This window comes from Vombatus ursinus, unplaced genomic scaffold (assembly GCF_900497805.2).
Source record: "Vombatus ursinus unplaced genomic scaffold, bare-nosed wombat genome assembly UNPS02014168.1, whole genome shotgun sequence".
In the NCBI taxonomy this organism is placed as follows: Eukaryota; Metazoa; Chordata; class Mammalia; order Diprotodontia; family Vombatidae; genus Vombatus; species Vombatus ursinus.
The window spans coordinates 46,331-71,325 of NW_020953946.1; the positions used below are offsets into that span (position 1 = coordinate 46,331).

The 24,995-nt window shown below is 37.3% G+C and overlaps 1 protein-coding gene across 4 annotated transcripts in view; it reads left to right on the forward strand.

Moving 5' to 3' along the window:
• The window catches only part of ASMTL (acetylserotonin O-methyltransferase like), a 59,648-nt gene extending 44,072 nt beyond the window's left edge, over nt 1-15,576 (forward strand). For 2 of the 4 annotated variants that reach the window (XM_027859486.1, XM_027859489.1), the window contains 3 exons: nt 9,690-9,833; nt 11,978-12,100; nt 13,571-15,211. In XM_027859486.1, the coding sequence (XP_027715287.1) occupies nt 9,690-9,833; nt 11,978-12,100; nt 13,571-13,794 (491 nt within the window). In that variant the 3' untranslated portion in view covers nt 13,795-15,211. The other 2 variants (XM_027859488.1, XM_027859487.1) reach the window with 2 other exon arrangements.
• Nucleotides 15,577-24,995: the final 9,419 nt, after the last annotated feature.

Sequence of the window (24,995 nt, forward strand, 5' to 3'; positions counted from 1 at the left end):
ACTAAGAAATGGAGGAAGCAGTAGGGTATGGTGGAAAGAGCTCCCTCCTGTCCAGACTCAGGGATGCCCGTCAAACTTCAAACCCTTTTACTCACCATCTGTTTATTCTCAGGACAATTAATCATCCCTGTGAACTTATGCTTCTTGCACCCTCCCTCAGCACCAGGTCCTCCCAGAAATTAGGGTTACTTATAGGAATCCTTGCTACCTTGGAGTAGAAGCCAGTTTTGAGAAGTAAGGGAGAAGTGCACACTATTCCTGATTGCAGTCCATTTCAAGGCCCCTGCATGTTGGCTGTGAAATCTTGGGAATGATTTCTCTCCAGGGGTGAGAGCCATTTGGTTATCCCCTTCTTAGAAGATACCTCTCTACTAATGTTCTTACCTTGTTCTCCCAGGGCCCCCCAGGCAGGTTGAGAAAAGAAAATAAAGCAAAACAAACAAACAACACTACCTTCAGCCTTCTCCTTTTGACCTTAGATCCCTTCCCTTCTTTTTTACTGGAAATATCTCTTATACTATGAGGGAGTCTGGATTCTGGTCCACAAAATATTAATTCAGTCCTCTCCTTAGTATTCTCTTAATTCCCTTTGAATTATACCTATAGGGGTTCTGTCTCAGTGGCCCTCAAAGGTTGCAATTTTTTTTAAAATTTTGTCATGAACCAATTACTTGTCAAGGTTTAGAGGCAGGAATTCATTGCTTCCACTGCTTAATCTTTTCCTATTAATAATATCTGTATCCCTTTCTTATTATGTATCTTGTTTGATGGTTTTTCCTAATACATGTTCTGCTCACTTATTTTCTTCTGAAACGATGTCTTAAAGTTTTTATCTTTTGCTGAAAGCCTTTTTTTTTTCATTGATGATTAAGCTAAATTTTGCAGGATGTGTTACTTTGGGGTACAAACTCCAATCTGCTTTGTTTTCAAGAATACTGTGTTCCAATTCTTTAGTTTCTCCTAAATAGGAAGTCCTTCTTGATCAATCAATCAGTCATCCCTGATATTTAATGTTTTCTTGCAGGCTACCTGCAGTATTTGTTGTTGTCACTGAATTTATGTAGTTTGTCAAAAATCTAGAAAACGTTTTGGAACTATACTAATAGAATCACTAAACCATGTCAATTATTTGTCTCATGGATATGACTACTAGACATATGGCATATATGCAAAAATATTTATGGCATCTTATTTTGTAGTAGCAAAGGATTAGAGGGAAATTGGGTCCAATTCATTGGGAAATGGCTGAACAAATTGTGGTATTTAAATATAATAGGATATTGTTGCGGAATATAATGAAATATTATTATAACTTTAGAGTTGCCTAGGCACTGAGAGGGCGTTAATCATTCCATAGTCGTATAACTAGTATGTAACCAAGCCAGGACTGGAACTTCCAAGACCAGCCTCTCTCCTCTGCCAAATGGCCATTCATTCACGACACAAGAATACCAGCTTGATGTCTTAATGCCTCTCAAAACCCGCTGAGTGGTGTAAAGGAGGTGGAAATTAGTAGCAAGATGAGTGATTATTATCTGACAGAGCTTACTACAATCAGGAAAAAGGCAAACCTAAGTTACTTTTGTTTTTGAGATTCGTTCTGCCAAAATGATTTTCCTTCTAATTAAATTAAACTACACAGAATTAAAAACATTTTTAAGATGAGAGAGGACCAGGAGAACCATATACAAAATGACTACAGTAATGTAAATGAAAACAACACCAAAAAGCATCAAAACAAAATTAAATGCATTGCTTCCAAAGAGCCAATAGTGCAGGCCTCCACAACATACGTCCTGTGGGTCGCTTGTGGCCACCAAAGGATTTTGGGTAGGCCCACAAAAAATGTAGGGTTGCCACTGCACACTGTCCTGTTTGTCACATGTCTGTCTCTAGTCTAACCTATCTGGCCTGAAGAAGTTTAGCTTATTTTAATTTTGGCCCCTACCTACTGCCAGGTTGTGCAGGTCTGCAATAGTGGGTGCATTGGCTAGAGTGCCAGGCCTAAAATTAGGAAGTCCTGAATTCAAATTTGGTCCCAGATTTGTGATAGATTTGTGACTCTGGGCAAGTCACTTGACCTCATTTGCCTCAGTTTCCTTATCTATAAAATGCAGGTAATAAAAGCACCTACTCCCCAGGGTTGTTGTGAGGATCAAATGAGATAATAATTGTAAGCTTAGCGCAGTGCCTGGCACATAGTACATGCTATGTAAATGTTAGCGATTATTATCATCATCGTCATCGTCCTCTTGATAGAGAAGGGGTAGTCTGTAGATAGGCAGTGGTGCATATTTTGTCAGGTGTGGTCATTGTGTTGACTGGTTTTGTTAATTTTTTTTTCTTAGTTATAATGAAGACTTGTGTGTATGAGGTGGGAGTGAGAGGATTGTTATTTAAAAGTGACAACTATGGGGCAGCTAGGTGGCTGCAGTGGATAGAGCTCTTGCCTTGGAGTCAGGAGGACCTGAGTTCAAATCCAGCCTCAGACACTTGACACTTACTACCTAGCTGTGTGACCTTAGGCAAGTCACTTAACCCTGATTGCCTCACCAAAAAAAAAAGCAAAACAAAAACAAAACAAAATAAATAAATAAAAGTGACAACTAAAAAGCACCAAGAAAATATTTAAAAATTAATTGTTAAAATTAAACTGGGGTGGGGGGGGAGAATTCTGGGAAGATGGTGGAGTAGGTCAGGAAATTTCAGGCTCTCCAAATTTCCTCCACAAACAAGACAGAATATTGTCTCAAAACGAATGGTAGAGAAGCAAAAATAAAAGTCAGGGTAAAGTAGTTGTCCTTTCAAGACAACTTGAGAAGACTTCAGGAAAACTTGACCTCCAGGGGCAGAGGTTTGGCCAAAGTGAAATGCAAACACCTTGAGGCCAACTCCACAAATAACAAGCCCTAAGGGCACCTGGATCTGATGCATCCTAGGCCTCAGGAACTTTCACTGAGGACCATTGTAGGGGTTGGACATCTGTGCAAGAGAAGATTAAGGGACTGTCCTCTGTTTTGGGGTACCAAGCCTAGCTGTGCTGACCAGAGAAGGTCCTCAGGGGTCAGCTAGGTGGTGCAGTAGATAGAGCACTGGCCCTGGATTCAGGAGGACCTGAGTTCAAATCCAGCCTCAGACACATAACACTTACTAGCTATGTGACCCTGGGCAAGTCACTTAACCCCGTTGCCTAGCCAAAAAAAAAAAAGAGAGACAAGGTCCTCAACTTGAGTTCAGGGACCCTGCTGGCTGTGGGCACTTGCCAGAGGGAAGAGCTGAAGTTTGTAGCCTTCAGAGGGACAGCATGGCTGGGGCCCTAGCCATGGCTTAGGGGTGGAGAGGAGTGCCTGAGATTGGGCCCCTGGGGTTGGGGTAGCACCATTACCTACATTGTGGAACTAGAACTTGATTATAATAACAAGCTGCTAAATATAAAATAAAATAAAATAAATAGTTTAATAACAAATAATGTTTAGTAACAAACAATATAAATAAGTAAAAATATATGAGCAAAGAAGAAAGAACCGTCAACCATAGATAGCTACTATGATGATAGAGAAGATCTGGGTTCATATTCAGAGGAAGAGGGTGGAGTGAAAATAGCCACTCCTACCTCAAAGAGAAACATCAAATGGTTACAAGCCCAAAAGAGTTCTTGGAAGAACTTAAAAAGGACTTCAAAAAATCAAATAAGAGAAATTGAAGGAAAATTGGAAAAAAAAATAAAAACAATCCAAAAAGATCAGGAAAATTATCAAAAGAAAGTCAATCAAATTGAAAAAGAGATCCAAAAATTTAAGGAAGAAAATAACTCCTTGAAAACTAGAATTGAGCAAGGGGAAGCTAATGGCATTTTAAGACAAAAGAAATAATAAAAACAAAATCAAAAGAATGAAAACTAGAAGAGAATATGAAACATTTCATTTAGAAAAACTACTGATTTGAAGAACAGATCAAGGAGAGATAATATAAGAATTGTTGGACCACTTGAAAGTTATGATTAAAAAAAAGAAGCTTGATACAATATTACAAAAAATTATTAAGGAAAATTGGCCTGAAGTTCTAGAACAAGAGGGTAAAATAGAAATGAAAATAAATCTACTAGTCACCACCTGTAAGAGATCCTAGTTTGAAAACTTATAGGAGTATCATAGCCAAGTTTCAGGTTAAGGAGAAAATATTACAAGCAACAAAGGAAAAAAAAACAATTTAAATACTGTGGAGCTCCAGTGAGGTTTACACAATACCTAGAAAATTCTATATTGAAAGAGCTACTATTTCAAAGAGCAAAAGAGCTGGGATTGCAACGAAAGTAACTTACCTAGAAAAGTTGAGCATAATTCTGAACGAAAAAAAAAATAGACATTTAGCGAACTGAAAGACGTGCAGGTATTTATGACAAAAAGAACAGAACTCAGTGGAAAATTTGACATATAAGATCCAGGAGAAATATATAGTAAGCATTAAAGATTAATTATAAGGTACTCAACAAGGTCAAACTGTTTATTTCTTATATGTGAAAATGTTGTCAGCATTCTTAAGACTGTCATCAATTACTTGGGTAGTTGGAAAGAAAGGTTGGGGCTAAGCTGAGAATGATGGGGTGATTCTAAAAAATAAAATTGGATAGGAAAAGGTAAAAAAAACAATTATCTCATACAAATGAGGTGGAAAGAAGAACTGATACAGAGAAAGCAGATGGGGGGGGGGGGGAGGGCTACTAGTGCCGGAACCTTATTCTCATCAGATCTGGGTTAATGGGCGAACAACATATACATGTAGAAGGGTATAAAAATGGTTTTTAATCCATTCTGCTAACTGCTTACATTTTATGGGAGAGTTCATCCCATTCACATTCACAGTTATGATTACCATCTGTGTCTTTCTCCCCATCCTGTTTCCCCTCTGTTTATGCTTTTCTCTCTCCTTCCTCCCTTTCCCTAGTGTTTTGCTTTTGACCACCATCTTCCTCAGTCCCACCTCCATTCTATTAGCCCCCTCCCTTTTTTTCATTACATCAAAGTTAACTTACACCCATCCCTTCTATGTTTACCAGTTTAACATGGTGTAATAACAGTACAGTGTTCAAGAGTTACAAGTGTCATCTTCCCTTGTAGGGATGGAAACAGTTTGCCCTTATTTATAACATGTTCTTTTTTTCTGTCCTGTTTACCTTTTTTATGTCTCTCTTGAGTCTTGTATTTGAAAATCAAATTTTCTGTTGAGCTCTGGTCTTTTTATCAGGAAGGTTTGGAAGTCCCCTATTTCATTGAGTGTCCATCTCCTCCCTGAAAGATTATGCTCATTTTCACTGGGTAGTTGATTTCTTGGTTGTAATCCAAGCCTTTGCCTTATGAAATATCGTATTCCATGCCCTACCTTCTTTTAATGTAGAAGGTGCAAGGTCCTGTGTAATCCTGATTGTGGTTCCATGATATTTAAATTGTTTCTTTCTGGTTGCTTGCAGTATTTTACCTGTTAATTTTGGAATTTGACTACTATATTCCTTGGTGTTCTCAATTTGGGATCTCTTGCAGGAGGTGATAGGGGGATCTTTCTATGGCTATTTTACCCTCTGGTTCTAGGACCTCAAGGCAGTTTTCCATTGATGATTTCCTGAAAGGTGCTGTCCAGGCTTCTTTTTTCATCATGATTTTCAGGTAGACCAATAGTTTTTAAATTGTCTCTCCTGCATCTATTTTCTAGATCAGTTGTTTTACCAATAAGGCAGTTTACGTTTTCATCTATTTTTTCATTCTTTTGTTTCTGTTTGACTGATTCTCCCTGTCTCATAGAGTCATTAGCTTCCACTCGCCCAATTCTAATTTTTAACAAATTGTTTTCTTCCGTTAGATTTTGTACCTCCTTTTCCATTTGGCCCATTTTATGTTTTAAGGTGTTCTTCTCCTCAGTGAGTTTTTGTGTCTCCCTTTCCGTCTGGCCAATTGTATTTTTTTAGGGAGTTGTTTTCTTCAGTGTACTTTTTTTCCAGTTGGTCAGTTATATTTTTTAGGGACTTGTTTTCTATGTTAATGTTTGTCCTTCCTTTTCCAAGCTATTGACTCTCCCTTGCATACCTCTCATTTCTTTTCCTAATTTTTCTTTTACCTCTCTTATTTGACTTTTAAAATCTTTCTTGAGCTCTTCCAAGAAGGCTTTTTGGGCTTTAGACCAGTTCATATTCCCTTTTAAGGTTTCAGATGTGGGTTTATTGACAATGTTGTCCTCCTCAGAATCTCTGCCTTGATCTTCACTGTCCCCATAATAAGCATCTGTGATATGTTTCTTTTTGCTCATGGTGTTTGCTTATTTCCTGGCCCTTAAAAAGATTGAGCTCTCTTGCTGAGGAGCAGGGGGCAGTGACCCAAGCTTGTTTTGCTGGGAGCCCAGGGCCTGGTTGATGGCTTTGTGTGCTGGAGCCTCCGATGCTGGAAGTTGGAGGCTATAGGGTTCTGGCATCTTACCTGGTGTTGGGAAGGAATCAGCAACACTGGAGCTCTAAGGGTAGGGGTGGGGAGTCTGGCCCCTGGAGGTTGCCTGCTCACCTGGGCCTTTAGCTTTCTTTGACTCCTTGAAGATGGATGTTTTGCTGCTGCAGGATGTTTCTGTGCCTGGGCCTTTGACTCTTGGAGTTGTGCTTCCCAGAGTTTTGCTGAGGCACTGGGAGACTTGGCTGCTAGAGAAAGCCGTGGCATGTGGTGGTTTTCCAAGCCGGTTTCCACTGGTTCCCCTGCCCATACTGAGGCACTTGGGGGTCCTGGTGTTGGTCCTTGCCTGTTCCACCATCTGGGATTCAAGATCTCTCCCTGGAATGCTGAGGTGGGGCTTTCCACTACCTTGCTGGGATGTCTCCCATTCTGTACTGTTCCCCCTCCCCCAGGGCAAGAGGGGCCTTTCCCGTTAATCCCTCAGGCTTCCTGGGCTACAGGACTGCTGCACCCCATCTTTCTGCTGGTTCAGCTGTTCCAGGATTTTTCCTGGGGCGATATTTTCGGAGCTTATAGAGGTTAATGAGGGAGGGTGAGAGAGACTCACTTCTTACTCTGCCATTTTGGCTCCTGGTGGAACCTGTAGTATGGTTTTATATATATGTATATATTCACATTTAATTGCAGCCTTCTCTAGGGTGGGTGGGATGGGGAGAGAGGGAGAAAAAAATAAAAAGTGCATAGCAGAATAAAAAAGAAAACTTAGAAGGAAGCACAGAAAAGCAAGGTAGCTTTTAAAACAATGTATAGTATTAAATAGCTTTTTTTCTTTTTTTCTTAATTTATTTTGATTTATCAACAATCACTTCCACAAACTTTTTGCGTTTTAAATTTTTCTTCCCCTCCCCCTCCTCCTCCCTCCTCAAGACGGCTCGCAATCTGATATAAGCTATACATATACATTCCTATTAAACATATTTTCACTTTAGTCATGTTGTAAGGAAGAATTAGAACCAACAGGAACAACCACCAGAAAGAAACAAAACAAAACAGAAAAAAAAATAGCAAATAGTATGCTTTGATCTGCTTTCAAAATCCATAGTTCTTTCTTTGGATGTGGATAGCATTTTCCATCATGAGACCTTTGGGGATGTCTTAGATTCTTGTATTGCTGAGAAGGGCTAAGTCTATCAAAGGTAGTTGTCACGCAACATAGCTGTTACTGAGTACAATGTTCTCCTGGTTCTGCTCATTTCACTCAGCATCAGTCCATACAAGTCTGAAGTCCGTTTACTCATCATTTCTTATAGCACAATAGTATTCCATTACAATCACATACCACAATTTGTTCAGCCATTCCCCAATTGATGGGCATCCTCTCAATTTCCAGTTCTTTCCACCACAAAAAAAGAGCTGCTATAAATATTTTTGTACATGTGGGTCCTTTTCCTATTTGTGTGATTTCTTTGGGATACAGCCCTAGAAGTACTATTGCTGGGTCAAAGGGTATGCACATTTTTATAGCCCTTTGGACATAGTTTATTACATAGCTTTTCAAAAAAAAAAAGTGAAAAAAAGTCTGAAATGGAAATTCATGGTTTTATATTGAATCCTCATTTTATATTCTGCTGTGTACATAGAAATGTTCTTTTTTTCCCTCACTTTGTATTTGAGTTTAAAATAAATATTTTTTTTAATTGAATTGTGCAGATTATAGTAATAGGAAGCAAATTCACGGGTTTTATTGTTACAAGGCTATGTGAAGACCCTTCAAGAACAAATCGGTTTTATATGTTAAGTACTGAACTGATAATGAGGTCTTATCTCCTAGAAATTAGTATAACATCCCAATCTAATAATCTGAGCTAAAGAACTTATCCTCATCATGCCCCTCCCTATCTGTGTGACATCTGACAAATCACTTTACTTCTCCTATCTCTAAAACAAGAGTTGCACTAGATCAGGGATTCTTAATTTGGAGTCTCAACTTTTTTTTGAAAAGTACTTTGATAACTGTATTTAAATATAATTGGTTTCTTTTGTGATATTTTATAATTTTGGGAATTTGTACAAAATAACTTTGTAATTATTTTTATTAGATTAAAATGTATTTTATCTTATACATTAAAAAATAATTATTCTGAAGAGGGATCCATAGGTTTCACCAGATTGTCCAAGGGTTCCATATCACAAAAAAAGGTTAAGAACACCTGGTTTAGATCATCTCCAAGGGTCCTTCCAGCTCCAATGGACTGTGCTTCTGTTACCATTAAAGATATAAAATGGGCAAGAACTAGAACTCTGAGAAGTTTTCACACCATTTCATCCATTTTATTTCCCAATTGGAACCTTCCTTTCATATATGGCATTTTTATCTGATCAATTGCTAACCTGCCCACAAGAAAAAAAAAATAGTTACTGCCTCTTGGTGAGCTACTAATCTTTTGGGGCTCTTGTGGTTGTTTTAATAATATTAGCACTTTTTGTGAACAAAGTAATGATACCAGCCTTGTGATGTTTTGGAAGCCTCATGTCATCATGAAAAAGGTTGGTTTAACCTATCTTAAGTCATTAAAATAAAGTGGTTCTATCATCTCATCAGTGTTGCAAGCTAAGGATCAAATTGAAGACTGGAATAATGTAAGAGCTCTTCATGTGTATTCTTTATGCCTGAAACTGTTCTTGTGTCAAATGCCTAGTGAATACTTTATTGATACTTTAAAAAAAAAAGGTAATATCACCAGACCTAGTCAAGAGTCACACCTGATGTGTAGGAATCTCTGTGGTTGGTCACTGACAGTGGGAACAGAAAGAGAGCAGTGCAGAAGCACTCTCTTGCATTACATCATTCTTCAATGGTATTATTCGTATTTTTAGCATTCCAACACACTAACCTGGAGATGCTTTGAATAGTGGTCTCTACTGCGTTTCTGTTTTCTGAAGACAAACTTTGCCAAGCTTTTAGAGAAGCTGCTTGTCAGACTGGTCACAGGGTAATGGATTTTTTTTTTTAGCCACAGACTCTTACAGCCTATCTGGTAAGTTATAGAATGGTTATAGTCTGAGTAGGTAGAGGGATTACCCACACTTACAAAATAACAGGTCTTTGCCATGTTGAAGTCTATAATTAGAGAGAATTCTTTTACATTCATCGTTCAGCTTGTATCTTCCATGTTGCCTAAAGGCAAACTTGGCTGTGTTTCAAGCTCTTTATAAATGCCAGGAAAGTATTTTTGGTTCAGAATTCTTTTCTGTCTACAGGCTGTACGGGAACTTTGGCCCAAGTGCTAATACAAGAATACCCAAATCTAAAAGTGACTGTATTTGACCTTCCTGATGTCATTGAAAATGTTTCTGGTTTTCAACCTACTGGACAAGACACCAGTCGAATAACTTTCACATCAGGTAATTTTAAATGTAGGCGAAAAGAAAGCTGAGAGGCAGTGGGGGTACTTTCTGTCATAGAATCTGAGTTCAAATGCTGGATATGCCACTTATTAACTGTGTGACCTTGAGCAAATTACTTAACTTCTATATGCCTCCATTTCTTCATTTATAAAGTGAGGGGGGATGGACAAAATAACTTCTAAGGTCTCTTCCAACTCTAGGGCTGTAATCCTAAGACTGTTACATTATCACGTACACAAAATAGTGCTTTGCCTCTATGTAGGACAGAATGAGAGGGTCAGATCTTAGTTAGAATTTCAAAGCAATATTAAAAACTGTTATGGGTTATAAGGGAAATTTGAGAATTTTTTTTTGATTTTTAAATTTAATCTTTAATTATTTTTTATTTTAATTTTTAAATCTCTTGCTAGTTTAAAAAAAACCTTTTCAATCTTAAAGATTTTTGAGCATCATGTCATAATTTTAAAAGTTGCTTTAACATATATTTGGTCATCAAAAGAAAATGGCCCCACTGTCTCATCATGCTTCATGGACCAAAATCAAGACTGGAGGGGCAGCTAAGTGGCGCAGTGGATAGAGCTCTGGCCTTGAAGTCAGAAGGACCTGAGTTCAAATACCGGTCTCAGACACACAACACACAACTATGTGACCCTGGGCAAGTCACTTAACCCCAGTTGCCTAGCAAAAAGCAAAAAAACAAAACAAAATCAAGACTGGAATAATGTAAGACCTCTTCATGTGTATTCTCTATTTTTGAGATTCATCTGTTCTCTAGATTGAGTCCATAAGGCCCTTGAATTAAGGTATTTACGATAAGAAGGCTTCAGCTATGAACTCTTTATCATTGTAGCCCTAGCACAGTTCAGATAGGGCTTGCAGGAAGAAATGGAAGATTTCACCTTAATATTTCTCCTGATTCAGCTTTCAGACATATGGGCTTAGACCTAGATTGATTTGAAATTGAAAACAAAAGACAGCCTTACGTTCTCATTGTGGGTGCCTTCTTTTTGGTGGGAATGATTAGAATATAATGATAATGGAATTTGGGAGGAAATTGGTTATTTTTTAATAAGTATGACCTTTACAAACAATGTATAGACTCTTCTATTTCTCCTAGGTAGAACCTGAGTCCTATTTCTAACTATCCTACTCTGCCTCCTTGTCCTGCCTCCTTTTCCTTCTTTTTGTTTTGTTTTTGGCTAGGCAGTGGGGTTAAGTGATTTGCCCAAGGTCACACAGCTAGTAAGTATTAAGTGTCTGAGGTCAGATTTGAACTCAGGTCCTCCTGACTCCACGGCCGGTGCCCTATCCACTGCACCACCTAGCTGCCCCCTCCTTTTACTTCTTTGTGAGAGGCAATGTGGCCTAGTAGGATAGAGAATGGGCCTTGAAGTCAGTGGGTTCAGTCATGATTCCAGAGGACAAATAATGAAGAATGCTACTCACTTGCTGAGTGGGGACATACATTTTGTACATGGACAACATGGGAATTTGTTTGGCGTGACAGCTCACTTGTTTACAAGGCTCCCGTTTTTCTTTTCCTTTTTCTTTTCCTTTTTCCCCATGGTTGGGGACAAGAAAGTGGGAAGGAGGAAAAAATGCTCAATAATTGAAAAAAATAACATTTAAAGTTCAAGTTCCTCTGGTGCATATTATTTATGGGACCCTGGACAAGTCACTGTTACTTCTCAGTGATCCAGACTAGTGACGTCAAACTCAATTAGATATAGGGGCCATTACACCGTACATAAGAGTGCCTGGAGATGCATATTATGACTTAGAAAACTACATACTGACATTCATACATACATAATAAATAAATAAATATTTCCCAGTTACATTTTAATCTGGTTCCAGCCACACTCTGGAGTGTTTCTGGCTACATGTGGCCTGTGCATACTTGACATCTCTGCTCAGGACAACTCTCTGAAACAATAAGTTACAGAGATGCTGCTGACCTGCATTACTAAAGGGAGTCTCCTCATCTGAGAGTTGCCATAGTGACAATGAAATAGCAGCTCCAGTCCCTATCCTCACATCTCTGCATTGTGAGCAAAAGGTCTCATACTCCCTTTCATTAAGAGTATTTGAAATGCCTTACACTTTCTAGAACTTTTCTTCATTTTGTTTTGTGTAACTAGGTGACTTTTTCAAAGATAACATCCCTGAAGCTGATCTTTACATTCTTTCAAGAGTTCTTCATGACTGGCCAGATGACAAGATTGATGCATTATTAAGTAAAATTTCAGATCTTTGCACACCAGGTAAGACTTTCAGTTTCAGAAACTGTGAGGGGGCTGTGCCAGAGCTGTTCTTCAGATGACACCCACATTAGGTGTCTTCTCCACAAGTTCCTCCTCCCTCTCTCTGGGCCAGAGTACTTCCTCTACCAAAGTTGACCTAGATAATAACCATTAAGCTAGTTCTGTGGGTTCTGAATCCTTTGATCTCACAGCAGTAAAGAGAACATTTATGAAATTATTTTAAATGATTTTAAAGTAAATGTCAGATTTCTGGTTTTTGTATTCTACGTGTTTGTGACCAAGCACAAGTATTGGGTCTCTTTTATGCCTATTGAGGGAAGTTACTTCTGTCATCTTATAATGTGTAATATTTCCTATTATTCATGGCAAATATAATTTGATTTATTTTGCCTGTGCATTTAAACCTTTAGAATTATTGGTATGCTGATAAAATATTATGTTATATTACATTATAATCATATCATAATATATTATAATGATATATCAGATGTGTTATTACATATAACTATATGATATATAATTATATGTAATACATACAGTATAAATATATCTTTTATAATATAGTATATAGTATGTGGTTATATATTAATGATATATTATAGTATATTATACTACATTATAATAACATATTACTATATAATGGCTTTTTAGAAATTGCTCATTCCATAACCAGAGCATTTGCTAATAATAAAAAGAACTAGAAGTTTATGACTTGATTTATCTCTCATTTAAATGGCATGTTAATATTTTCTGATACTACATACATAAATTACCATAGACATATGCTGGATAATAATAATAATAATAATAATAATAATAGCTAATACTTATAGAGAGCTTAAGGTTTGCAAAGTGCTTTATATATTATCTCATTTGATCTTCCCAATGACTCTGGGTGGTATAATCCCCATTTTACAGAAGAGGAAACTGAGGCTGAGAGAGGTTAAGTGTTGTGCCCAGGGTCAGAGGAAGGATTTAAACTCAGGGCTTCCTCACGCTTAGCCCTGCATTCTATCCCATGCACCACCTAACAGCTTGCTTCAAGATATCTTCTCTTTCTAATAATCATCCATCTGCCAGTTGTTCTGCTGTCTTGTGAATCTATCGGATTTGTATACAGCTAGATCTATTGATTTACTTCCCATTTAAATAAGATGTTAATATTTTCAGAATCTGTCTAAGTAAAGAAACAGTACAGGCATGGCAAACACTTGTAAGGGGTTTCATGTTATCTTGTCTTCCTAATAATTGTCCATCTTCCTGTTCTTTTGCTACCCTGTGAATAGATAAAATTTGTGCTATCGACCTTACCTTTTTAGTGGAGGGTTATAGAGACTTTGCAATTTTGCCCACTCATTAGGATTCTGAATTCTTTCCCCTTAGGTTTTTGTTTATAAGCAATCAACTGCATGTGTGTAAAGAAACCTGTCAATTTAATGAACTGTGTTTTGGTTTATTTTGAAAATACAGGCTGTGCCTTGCTAGTAGCTGAAATTGTACTTGGTGAAGAAAAGATAGACCCTTCACGAGCTGTGCTGCAGTCCCTTAGTATCACGGAAGGCAAGCAGAGGAGTAGCTCAGAATACAGACAGTTATTGGAAAAATATGGATTCACCCAAGTGCAAACTAAGATAACAGGAAACTTTTTGGATGCTATTTTGGGATTAAAAAAAACCACATATACAGTGAATTAAGCAGTTTGGGATTTTGAAGTTCAACTATTTTCATAACACTGATACCATAAATAAAGCTTAGTCATCTAGGGAAAAGTCTTGATCTCATCACTTGGAGTCCTCTCAGACTCTTCCTGTACCTAAACCTTTCAAACACTGTGGTCCTACTTGTGGATGGCTGTAATGACTGATCTGTGGGTATGCACGCAAATATTCTCACCCATACCAACTTAAGCCATAGAATAGATGCAAAGTTTTAGACTCCTTAACCCCAGTTGCCTTATCCTCTCTTTGCATTCAAAACAGGCACTGGACTCATCTTTGAGACTGCAGGACTGCACCCCTGATCAGATTATAAATGAAGAAGTGTTCTGTTCTATGGGCACATTTCTAGGCATGCTTATGACAAGTTTTTTGGAAGGCCTGGATTTTTTTTTTTCCTTGTATTTCTGTATGTTACATGTTTTGTGTGTATTCTTGAAACTTTAGCCCATTTTTTTGTTTTGTTTTGTTTTGTTTTTTTGGGCTGGCCAAGTAATTCTGTTACCTCTTTACAATTTAGGGAATATGAAATTACAGGCAAATTTTGCCTGATTTTTCAGAAGTTGTTTTGAATATCACTGCAAGTTTCTATTTTTCCACTTGACTGTGAAATGCCATTTTGGAACTTAAAACAAACATGCACTTAGTTTCAAGAATTTTTGAATCTTGAAGTCAAACCATTTTCAAAGCACTAATGTACCATAGCTCTGACTTCATCTCACCTACTTCTGTTCAGATAGATAAAGTGAACTGAGAAGGTTAACACAGAGTTAGATTTTGAATGAGTGCATCAGTGACTGTTAATCCTGAATGCTAGCCAAAGGATAATGAGTGGAAGAAAGTAAAATTGCCTTTGTTTCAATAAAAGCTTTCATAGACATTAATGCATGTATAGTTTTGTGTCTTTTTGTGTTACCATTTGCCATCCACTGTTGAATCATAGGATCATAGTTGACCATAGCTGTGATAGCTGATCATTGTACCATCAGGTCCAATCCCCTCTTTGTGCAGATGAGGGAATGAACTCTCAGAGAAGTTATGACTTGCTCAAGGTTACAGAGTAAATGTCAGAATGGAGGTTGAACTTAGGTCTTCTGGACTCTTAAATGCACCAGTCTATCTCTGTTATGCCATGCTACCTCTCAGAAGAACAGTTTCACTCCAGCGGGAGTTCAGGTCTTCCTGGGCGTATCTATTTCAATTCTATTCTTTTGCTTGTCACCTTTTTACAACTCTGTTCCTATGAATCATATTCTGACTTTACCTTTTCTGTATCCTTCAGTCACTTGTCATGGCTGATATGAGTCAAAAGTATAATGTCAAGACCTTGCCATGGTGGACTCCTTGTAATTTTTAAGATGATTTCAATTTTTCAACACTTGTCTTGCATTTTCAACATCAGGATCTGGCCTTTTGCTGAATGAAATGGTCTTAGATGACAAGAACAGAAACAGAAGTGCATGGCTGCAGTCTTTGAACATGCTTGTCCAGACAGAGGGAAAGGAGAGGAGCAGCTACGAATACAGATGTTTACTTGAACAACATGGCTTCAGAAATGTAAAGATTGTACAAACAGGAAGTTTGTTAGATACAATTTTATGCACCAAGTGTTAAGGAAAAAAAATCATATACTTCTCTGGCTGTATTCTGTATATTCAAGTAAACTTATAAATTTTGAAAATAAATCTCTTATGAAATTTTATTCAATTAATATCATTTCTACTTAAAGGCTTGTAAAAATAGCATAGGCCCATTTGGTTATTGAAAACATATATATCTATGATCTATAAAATATTTCCCATCTTCCAATAAATGTGAACTAATAATAAATCCTTCAGTATCACTGATATTAAAGTATATTGTAACAATGAGGAATTCTATGAATATTTGAGAGTCTTTAAAATGCACAAATAGTTACCCTCAGCATTTACACCATAGGAGGCAGTGTGAACTGGGAAGAGTAATGAGAAAATGGAAATCGATTATTGTAATTCGTTACCTTATCTCCCTAGCATTTTTATTATATATGTTTTCTTTTTATGCTCTTATGTTGACCTGCTTTGAGAGTTCATCTTAGATACATTATGACATCTATATTTCTCCAATTTTTCCTTTTTAAATGACTTTCAAATGCATAACATCTACATGACACATTTTATTATTTTTTAAAATTTTTTTTTTCAGACAGTTGGGGTTAAGTGACTTGCTGAGGGTCACACAGCTAGAGTCTGAGGCCGGATTTGAACTCAGCTCCTCCTGACTCCAGGACCAGTGCTATATCCACTGCACTACCTAGCTGCCCCTTATATGAAACATTTTAGAGAAAGCTATTGGATAGAGTTGAGCAGTCTTTTGTGTACTTCTTTCTTCATGCCCAGCAACTAAACCTTTCTTTGTTTTTTAAAAATATATTTCAAATTTAACATGTTAGTTCCAACATTTCCCTGCCAGGCCATGACTATTCTGAACTCCTTTTCTCCATTTTTTTTTGGGAGGGGGAGGCATCCAGGGTTAAATGACTGGCCCAAGATCACAGCCAGTAAGTGTCTGAGGCCAGATTTGAACTTAGGCCCTCCTCACTCCAAGGCATGTGCTTTATTCACTGTACTATCTAGCTGCCCCTTCTTCTACGCATTTTTAAATGATTCATTGATGCTGTTTTCTTTCTCTCCCCCCCCACTTTCTTTTATATCACCATTACTATTCTTCCCCCATTCCCTCTCTTAAGTACTCCCCTCCACCCCACCCCAAAAGCCATCTTTTATAACAAAGTCAAACTAAACAAATCTATACATTGATCATGTCTGAAAGTGTGTCTCATTTTGTACTACTCTATCAAATCTCTTCTAAGAGGTGAACAGTGTGATTTATCATCAGTCTTTTGGAATCACAAACGATCCTAATTCTTAGACCTTTCACAGTTGTTTTCCTTTACAATGTTCTAGTCGTTGTATGAATTGTTCCACTGTTTTCTGCTCACTTAATTCTAGTTAATGAATGCAAGCAACAAACATATATTCAGTGCACTAAAGGCTTTAATAGCTTAGAATTGCACTAAGACTTTTAGAACATTGTGTGTTTTCCTGGAAATCATCAATGATCTGTTTATTGCTAAATCAAGTAGCCTCTTCTTAACTCTAATCTTAACCTATCGAAGCATTTGACACTACTGATTATCCACTTTGAAATACTCTCTCTAGAGTTTTTGTGACATTATTCTGTTATGATTCTATTCCTACCTGTCAGGACAACAGCATCAGTCTTATCTGCAAGACCATCATTTATGTTCTGCCTCCTGTGTATAGGCATACCTCAGGAATGAGCCCCCTCCTCTTCTCTTTCTGGGTGATCTCTTCAGTTCCTTAAGATGAGTGTCTAATCTACATAGGCAGTCCTTGTTGCTATCCTGACCTGTGATTTTACTGGTGTAGAGGTGGGGTGGGGAACCTGAGGTCTTGAGACCACATATGGCCTTCTAGATCCTTGGGTAACTTCGACTGAGTCAAAGTTTTACTGAACAAATCCTTTTATTAAGGGGATTTATTCTGTGAAGTTTGGATTCAGTCATAGGGTCACACTTGAGGACCTAGAGGGCCACATGTGTACTTGAGACTACAGGTTCTCCACCCCTGGTGTAGAGGATTCAGGTTGATAACCAGTCTGTAACTTACAGCCCTAGAGATCCCTGGGCAAACGAGAGGTTGTGACTTACTCAATATCACAGTTAGTATGTGTCACAGACAAGACTTGAACCTGGGTCTTCCTTATTCCAAATCTGGTTCTTTTTCCACTATCCATGTTGTGTTTTATAAGCTATGCATTATGATAGGAAAAGCACAAAATGCTTATGACAGTCAAAGAGGGATCCTTTTAAAATAAGACATCATCTCAGCCATTATAACCCGGTGCTTCACATTTTAATTAGCTCTAAAACCTCTTTGAGCAAGGGTCTGGTATTGGCATGTAGGTCTGTTGTCAAAGGATCTTTCTAGCTTAAGTTCAGAGAGGTACATCACTAGATCGACTTCAGAGTAATGAAGTTTTTGGCCATAGCAGTTTTCAAAGTTCCCATTGCTGAAATTACAGCACATTAAAATATAAGCAACTACTATAAAATAATGCTTCATAATTTTCCTCTGTTGCTATAAATCCAGATAAATGGACAGTATTTTAAAGTTAATATGAGCTTCCCCCTACCTGTAAGGATTAGAATTCCAGTCAGAAAGCAAACATTTAAGTAGTAATGGTTTTGAAGGGCAAGGATGTGGTGAAGAGAGGTAAGTATTTGATCTTGAAAGAAAAGCATGGTACCAATATGAAAAATAATGTTCTTATCCCTCCATTTATGTTAATAACAAAATAAAGAAATTCAGAAATCTTAACTGACAATTCTTGTGGCAGAGCAGTTGCTTAGAGACCTGCGTAGTGCTGGGCATTAAATAACAGGCTGGTAGTATTTCCTTATCAGTTTAATATTCAGTAGAGCGGAAAACAGTTAGCAGCAATCCCCACACTTAGAGCTGCTTTTCCTTGCTTAGCTTAGGACTTCAGAACAAATTATGTGTGGGTGATGGCTAAGAGTTTATTAGTTACATTGTTTGCTAGAACTTTGCACACAGTCAGTGTTCTGGCTAAAGAGCTCTCTATCAGTTGTTAATGTCACTGTCATCTTAAGCTGGTTATTTAATGTTTCAATCCACAAATGTAGAAGGCCTACCATGTGCCATAGACTACTAAGCATTGGTGATGCAAAGATGAAACAACAGTCCTGTTCCTGCCCTTAAGTAGCTTATAATCTGGTAAGACGGATCCACAATTAACTAGGACAAGCTGTAATATGATAAGGGCAAAGGAAAGGTACAAAGAGTAAAGAAACAGTGGCGTGAAAAAGAGTGATCCTTTATAGCTGGAGACATCAGAGAAGTCTTCCTGGCAGAAGGGCTTTTTAAATGGGGTCTCTGAGAAAAGAAAAGATTTCACTAGATGAAAACGATCTATGTAAGGAGGATCATGTAATACATGAAGGCATGGAGGCAGGAAAGGGTACTAAAAGATAGGAAGATACAAAGTGTTCCAGTTTGGCTGGAAGGTACTGTTGTATAGGGAAGTAGAAGGTGGGAAAGCTGTACGGCAAAGTTGAAACCAGAATGTGGAAGTCAGGTGTAGGGATTTCTGTTTTCTTACTAATTAATGGGGAGCCAGTGAAGAGTTTGGAGCAGAGAAGTCATTGGTCAGATCTGGTCATGAGGAGAATTTTTGTGGCATCAGTATGAAGGGGTGGTTTGAGGATGGCAGAGATAGGACACAAACTATTATGGTAGCACGGGTTAAGAGGTAGCAAGGGCATGAGCTATGATGTTAGTCATGGAAATGGAAGGTAGATGTATGAGAAATTTCGGAGACAGAATTAATAAGAGTATAGGGGATTATGAACAGTCAAAAATAATTCTAAGGTTTTGTGTCTGGTCAGTAGGGCAAGTATTTCCATTTTATAGATTGGTATAGTGAAACTCGGGCTAAATGACTTGCCCAATGTCACAAGGGTAGTATATTATTAGTAACTAGACTTGAACCTGTGTTTTCTGACTCCAAGAAAGGTTATACCACACTATTCAGCTATCCTCAAGGTACTCTTGTGTAATCATTATTATTATTATTGTTGTTGTTGTTGTTATTATTGTTATTATTTTAATACTGGGAGAGTGATGGTGCCATCAACACAAATAGGGAGGTTAGGAAGTGAGGAAAGGACAACCTGCAGGAACTAGAAATGTTGGAGTGGCCTTCGGGGTAAAGAAATACTAGAGAGAAAGATTTCACAGCTAATTACATAGAGGTAATAATTGAAGCCATAAGGTCAGTAGGGGAAAGATGTAAAGAAAATAGCAAAGGACAAAGCTGGGGGATACTCACATGTAGGGAGTGGGATGAAGAAACTTTAGCAAAGGAACATTCAGAGAAAAGTAGATGAAGAACCACAAAAGTGCAATGTCATGGAATCCCAAGGGCAGGGAAAGTTTTTAGGAGGAGGCACTGGTCAATAACTTTATACGCTGCTCAGAGTTCAAAGAAATGAGTTCAAAGAGAACTGGAAAAGTGCCATTGGATCTGACAGTGAAGTCATTAGTGACTTTAGAGAGCAGGTTCAGTAGAGTGGTGAAGATGGAAGCCAAATTCTAAACCTTTATCTGTGTTCTGGCCCTTTCCCCAAGTATCTAATGGAGACAAGATTTCCCACTAGGCACTGTTAATGCACAGAGGTCTTAGGATTAAAGCTGGCTTATCAAAAGAGATCCAAGTCTACCTTGAGTAATGACAAATATAATTAAGACATTATATATTTCAAACATCCCATCTTCCTTCAACCCCCAAAGGAGAATTATGTCTAGAGAAAACCAAGAAGAATTTCTTCTATTTTGTTAGCTCTGCTCAATAGAAAGGGATTCAGATGGCTAAATTTTAATGCTCCACAGGTGTCAAATACCACAGGAAGGCAGCAAGGGACAGGTAAAACTCCCAAATGCTAGTCTGAACTAGATTAAAATGTAATTGGGAGATACTTAACAAAATAAATAAAAATATAATACAACATAGACAATATTCATTTGTGGTTTTCTAAATCAATATTTAGCCTGCAGAGATCCCTTTCTATTTGAGTTTGATATTACTGTCATTAGGACCTCATTTTAAGGCCAACTCACTCCATACTCAATACATTTCAGTGGCACCCTATTGCCTCTAGGATCAAATTTAGCTTTTAAAACCTTTCACAACCTGGCCCCAACTTACCTTTCCAGTTTCATTCTGTGTTACTTCTGTCCAACACCTTTGGTTATGGCAAATCGGTTTTCTCTGTGCTCCTCACAAAAGATGCTCTTGTCTCCCATTTCTGTCTTTGTACTTACTGGCTGTTCCTCATGCTTGGAATGTATTTTCTCCTCAGCTCTGCCTTATAGAATCAGTCCCTCCATTCCTCTGCAGGGCTAAGCTTAAGCACCACCAAGTCTTACATCATGACTCTCCTGATCTTGTTTAATAGAGCTCACCTTTCCAAACAACCTTTTTTTTAACTACTCTGAATGTATTTTTATTCATTCTCCTTATGTCTATTTTGTATGTACTTATGTGTCCTTGGGTTCCCCATTAAAATGTAAACTACTTTCTAGTAGAGATTGTTTCATTTATTGCAATTTGAACCACCTAGTGCCCAGCATGGTGTCCCACATATGATATAGCTGCTTAATACTTATTGATTCATTGATTTATTGTGGGAATTGCCTCATCCTTGAGAATTTCTTATAACAATGAAATCATAGATCTGACACTAATAAAAAAAAAATCAGAACAAAACCCAACAACAACAACCCAGGAGACATTAATGTTACATGGTATGTAAACCTGTCACCTTTTGGTATGTTTTAAAATGTATAACAATGAATAGTTCAATTATATAAAATAACACTTTACAATTTACATATGTCTCTCCTCACAGCAACCCTGTGAGGTCAGTAGGGCAAGTATTATTTGCCCAGGGTCACAAGAGTCATATAGTATTCATGTCAACATTTGAACCCAGGTCTTCTCATTCCAAGTCCAATGTTCTTTCCACTATACCTCACTATTCCAAAGCATTCTTTGTGTATTTGTTTTAAAGGAAAAAAAATAGATGTGGTGCAAAGAGTACTTTATTATGAGGAAGTGATCTAGATTCTAATCTCCCTATGTTATTACTAGTTTTATGACCTTGGACAAACCATTTATGAAGATTCTACATATGCCACTTCCTCAGTAGGGTTATTAGTATGAAGGAAAGAAAACAATTTTTAAAAAATTAGCATAAGGGAATATATAACACAAATTTTTAAAAAATCAGCACAGGGGCATATATATATATATATATATATATACAGTATAGTAGCATCCACAGCTCCTTGGGTCAGTTTTGATTCTTCAGAGACTATGGAGTTCCATGACTCGAAACCACTTGAAGAATAGTGATATTAAAAACAAAAGGCAATAGAGAAATGCATGATGGAAGTCAGTAGATTGCATTGTATAACTAGTGATAGCTTGGATGCAAGTAATATAAGAGCAGTAGTGTCAAACTCAAATACAGATGGATCATATTGACTTAGAAAATTACAAATTAACATTATGTTGCATTATATTTTTATTTATTTTGTTAAACATTTACCAATTGCATTTTAATCTGGTCCAGCTCACTTGGAAGTTTTACAGGCTCCAAGGGGTGAGTGAGAGGGCTCTGATGTAGAGGATAACATTCAGGAAATGTATGCTTGGACAAGGAAATGACTGGAAACTTAGAGTTATCTTTGTCATGTTAAAATACCTAGAGATAGTCCTTCCCCTAGGAGATTGTTCTTCCCAGAAGAATTTGGGTAGGAATGGACCAGAACTGCCCTGGATTAGGAGGATAAAAGGGTTGTAATCTTTACTGTTGGAGGGAGAACCCACATCAATAGATCACAGATCTCTTGACATTAGCATTAACTCAAGCTATGTTTGTGACTCTTAATTGTCTGATTTTCTGGTTTTTTTTTTTCCTTTAAGTGTTTCCTTGGTGCCTTTATCAGTAAAATTAAGCTGGAGGAAGAGAACTCTGTCATAAGAAGGTAGCAGTTTTTAAGAGAATACAGAGTAAAATTTTAGTTTGGGTCACATTTAAATCATCACTAATAACAACTCACATTTATATAGTGCTTAAGGTTACAAAGTCCTTTCTGAACAGTAACACAGTATTGTGTGAATATAGGTAGGATCCCCATTTTATAGATTAGGAAACTGGCTTAGAGAGGCTAAGAGATCAGATAACTCTTAGAAAATGTAAAAAAATGTGTCTGATAAAATAGATAACTGAGAGTAGTCCTCACTTAAAATTTTTTATTGTACAATCCAAAAGTTTCATCTCACACCCAGAAATTTTTAAAGGTAACAAATGATAGCAATGGTCAAGTGTTTGGAGGGGTTATGGGAAAATAGGTACACTAGTGTATTGTTAGTAGAGCTATGAATACCATTTTGGAAAGCAATTTGGAATGAAGTGATAAAGATGTCTATATCTTTTGACCCAGGAATTCCATTATTAGGCCCCAAGGAGGTTATTGAAAAGGAAAAAAGTTACCATACACATCAAAATAATTATAGCAGCACTTTTTGTGGGAACAAAGAACTGGAAACAAAGCAGATGCCCACTGATTGAGAAAAGGTTAAATTGTTAAATTTAAATAGTTACATATCACTGTGCCATAAGTAAGGATGAATATGATAAATAAGAGAAGCATGGAATGACATACATAATCTGATGCACAGTAAAGTGAGGAAAGCCAAGAAAGCAATATACACAATGACAATAGCAATGTAAATGGGAAGAACAACCACAAAAAACTTAAGAGAATGTTACAAAATTACAAAGAACAAACATGGTCTCCAAAAAAGAAAAATAAGATACTTCCCCACCTCCTCTGCAAAGGTGGGAGATCCACAGGTGTGGACCATTGCATATATTTTCATAATTTTGATATATATTTATTGATCTTGCTGATTTTCTTTTTTTTCTCTTATTTTTCTTTTAAAAAATTGTTTTATGGAATAGCTCTATGGGAGAGGAGAGGACAAATTTCGATAATGTAGAAAAAATCAATATATGTATTTTTTAAAATAAGTTTTTATATTTTTATATTATAGACATTTGTGTATATGAACCCCTTTTTACCCTCACTTCCCTTGAAACAAAAACAAACAAAAAACAAATCCTCCCCCTACAAAAAAACAAAAACAAAAACCCAGGAAGCTGAGTGTGACATTGCATACAGCATCCAGTCTCTAGTAGTCTCACCATCATCCCTCTCCACTCCCTGAAAGGAGGTGTGGTTTTTTTTATCCGTTCCCTAGAGCCAAGATTAGTTATTTCAATTACTCCTTTTAGTACTTTCATCTGCCAGTGAGTCACAACTGCCACCACCCTTATAGAAGTAAATGAGTTAAATATTTTTGTTTGGAAATACTGCAACTGCAGGAGCTAGATTTTTTTCCAGAGGGTGAATGAAATTTCTCAGCATAAAATAAAGTCTCTATGACTTTTTTCTCTGTTTGTCTCCTATTGCCCCTTTCACTTCTCATAAACAAAAACCAAAGTACTGTATCTTTCAAATTAGGATGCTTAAGCCAAGAAATAAATGGATAAAATTGCTGACCCACTTTTCTGTCTCCTGTGTACAATGATAACGTCTTTGTCTAGTATATGCCAACTGTCATGAATTTTCTTCCAGTGCTGAGTGATGTGAAAGCTAGGTATCACCTTTCCAAAAGTGGAATTGGGATGCCTTGGGAAGTAACATCATTAAGGGGGTCTTCAAATAAAGGCTAGATGGCCCCTTGTCAGGTCTATGAGACAAGAATCCTATAGGTTAGGCTTGATGACCTCTGAAGTCCCTTCCAGTTCTGGGAGGATGTAATTCTGTAACTCACAACACAGGGTTTTGTTTTGTTTTAACTTGGGAATTTTGATTAATTTATGATTTTACTGGTATGACCACAATATCCACTGACTCAACTTACAATTGCTGCATGCTTTTGTATTCTCTGGGTTCTTGTCCCTGTATTTCCACAGGTTCTTCACACAGGATCTGTCCAATATTCTAGAAGTCATCTTGTTCCTTTTAATATTTTTAGTATCTCAGGAGTGCTAATGGACCACTTCATCTCGTTACTTGCTCTCACTCCATGTTGTCCTTTTACTCTTGTCCTCAACAATGTCATAGTTGGTAACATGCTATGTAGGATGCTTCTAGCTACCATGCATCTTTCCACTGTCCTTTGATTATGTATAATTTTATTTTTTTTCTAGAATCATGATGTTCCATGATTCATATCAATATGACATCATTAGTTGAATAAATGGATTGCCCGCAGCAATGAGCACTTTGGGAACACTGAGGGTACCATTTCTGAAATGCAATCCAATCTTCCTCAATTCTGAGCCCCTCTCGTTGTTCATCTGTGCCATAGTCTGGGTAGCTGTTTTTGGCAACATAAGGATAAGCATATAGCAATAGTGCTGTGTTGGGGCACAGTAATAGCAGTGAGCAGTAGTAGCAGTAAGAGCAGGGCTCCTACACAGAGGGCATCAGTAAGGTGAGGGGTGATGGTTCTGGAAAAAA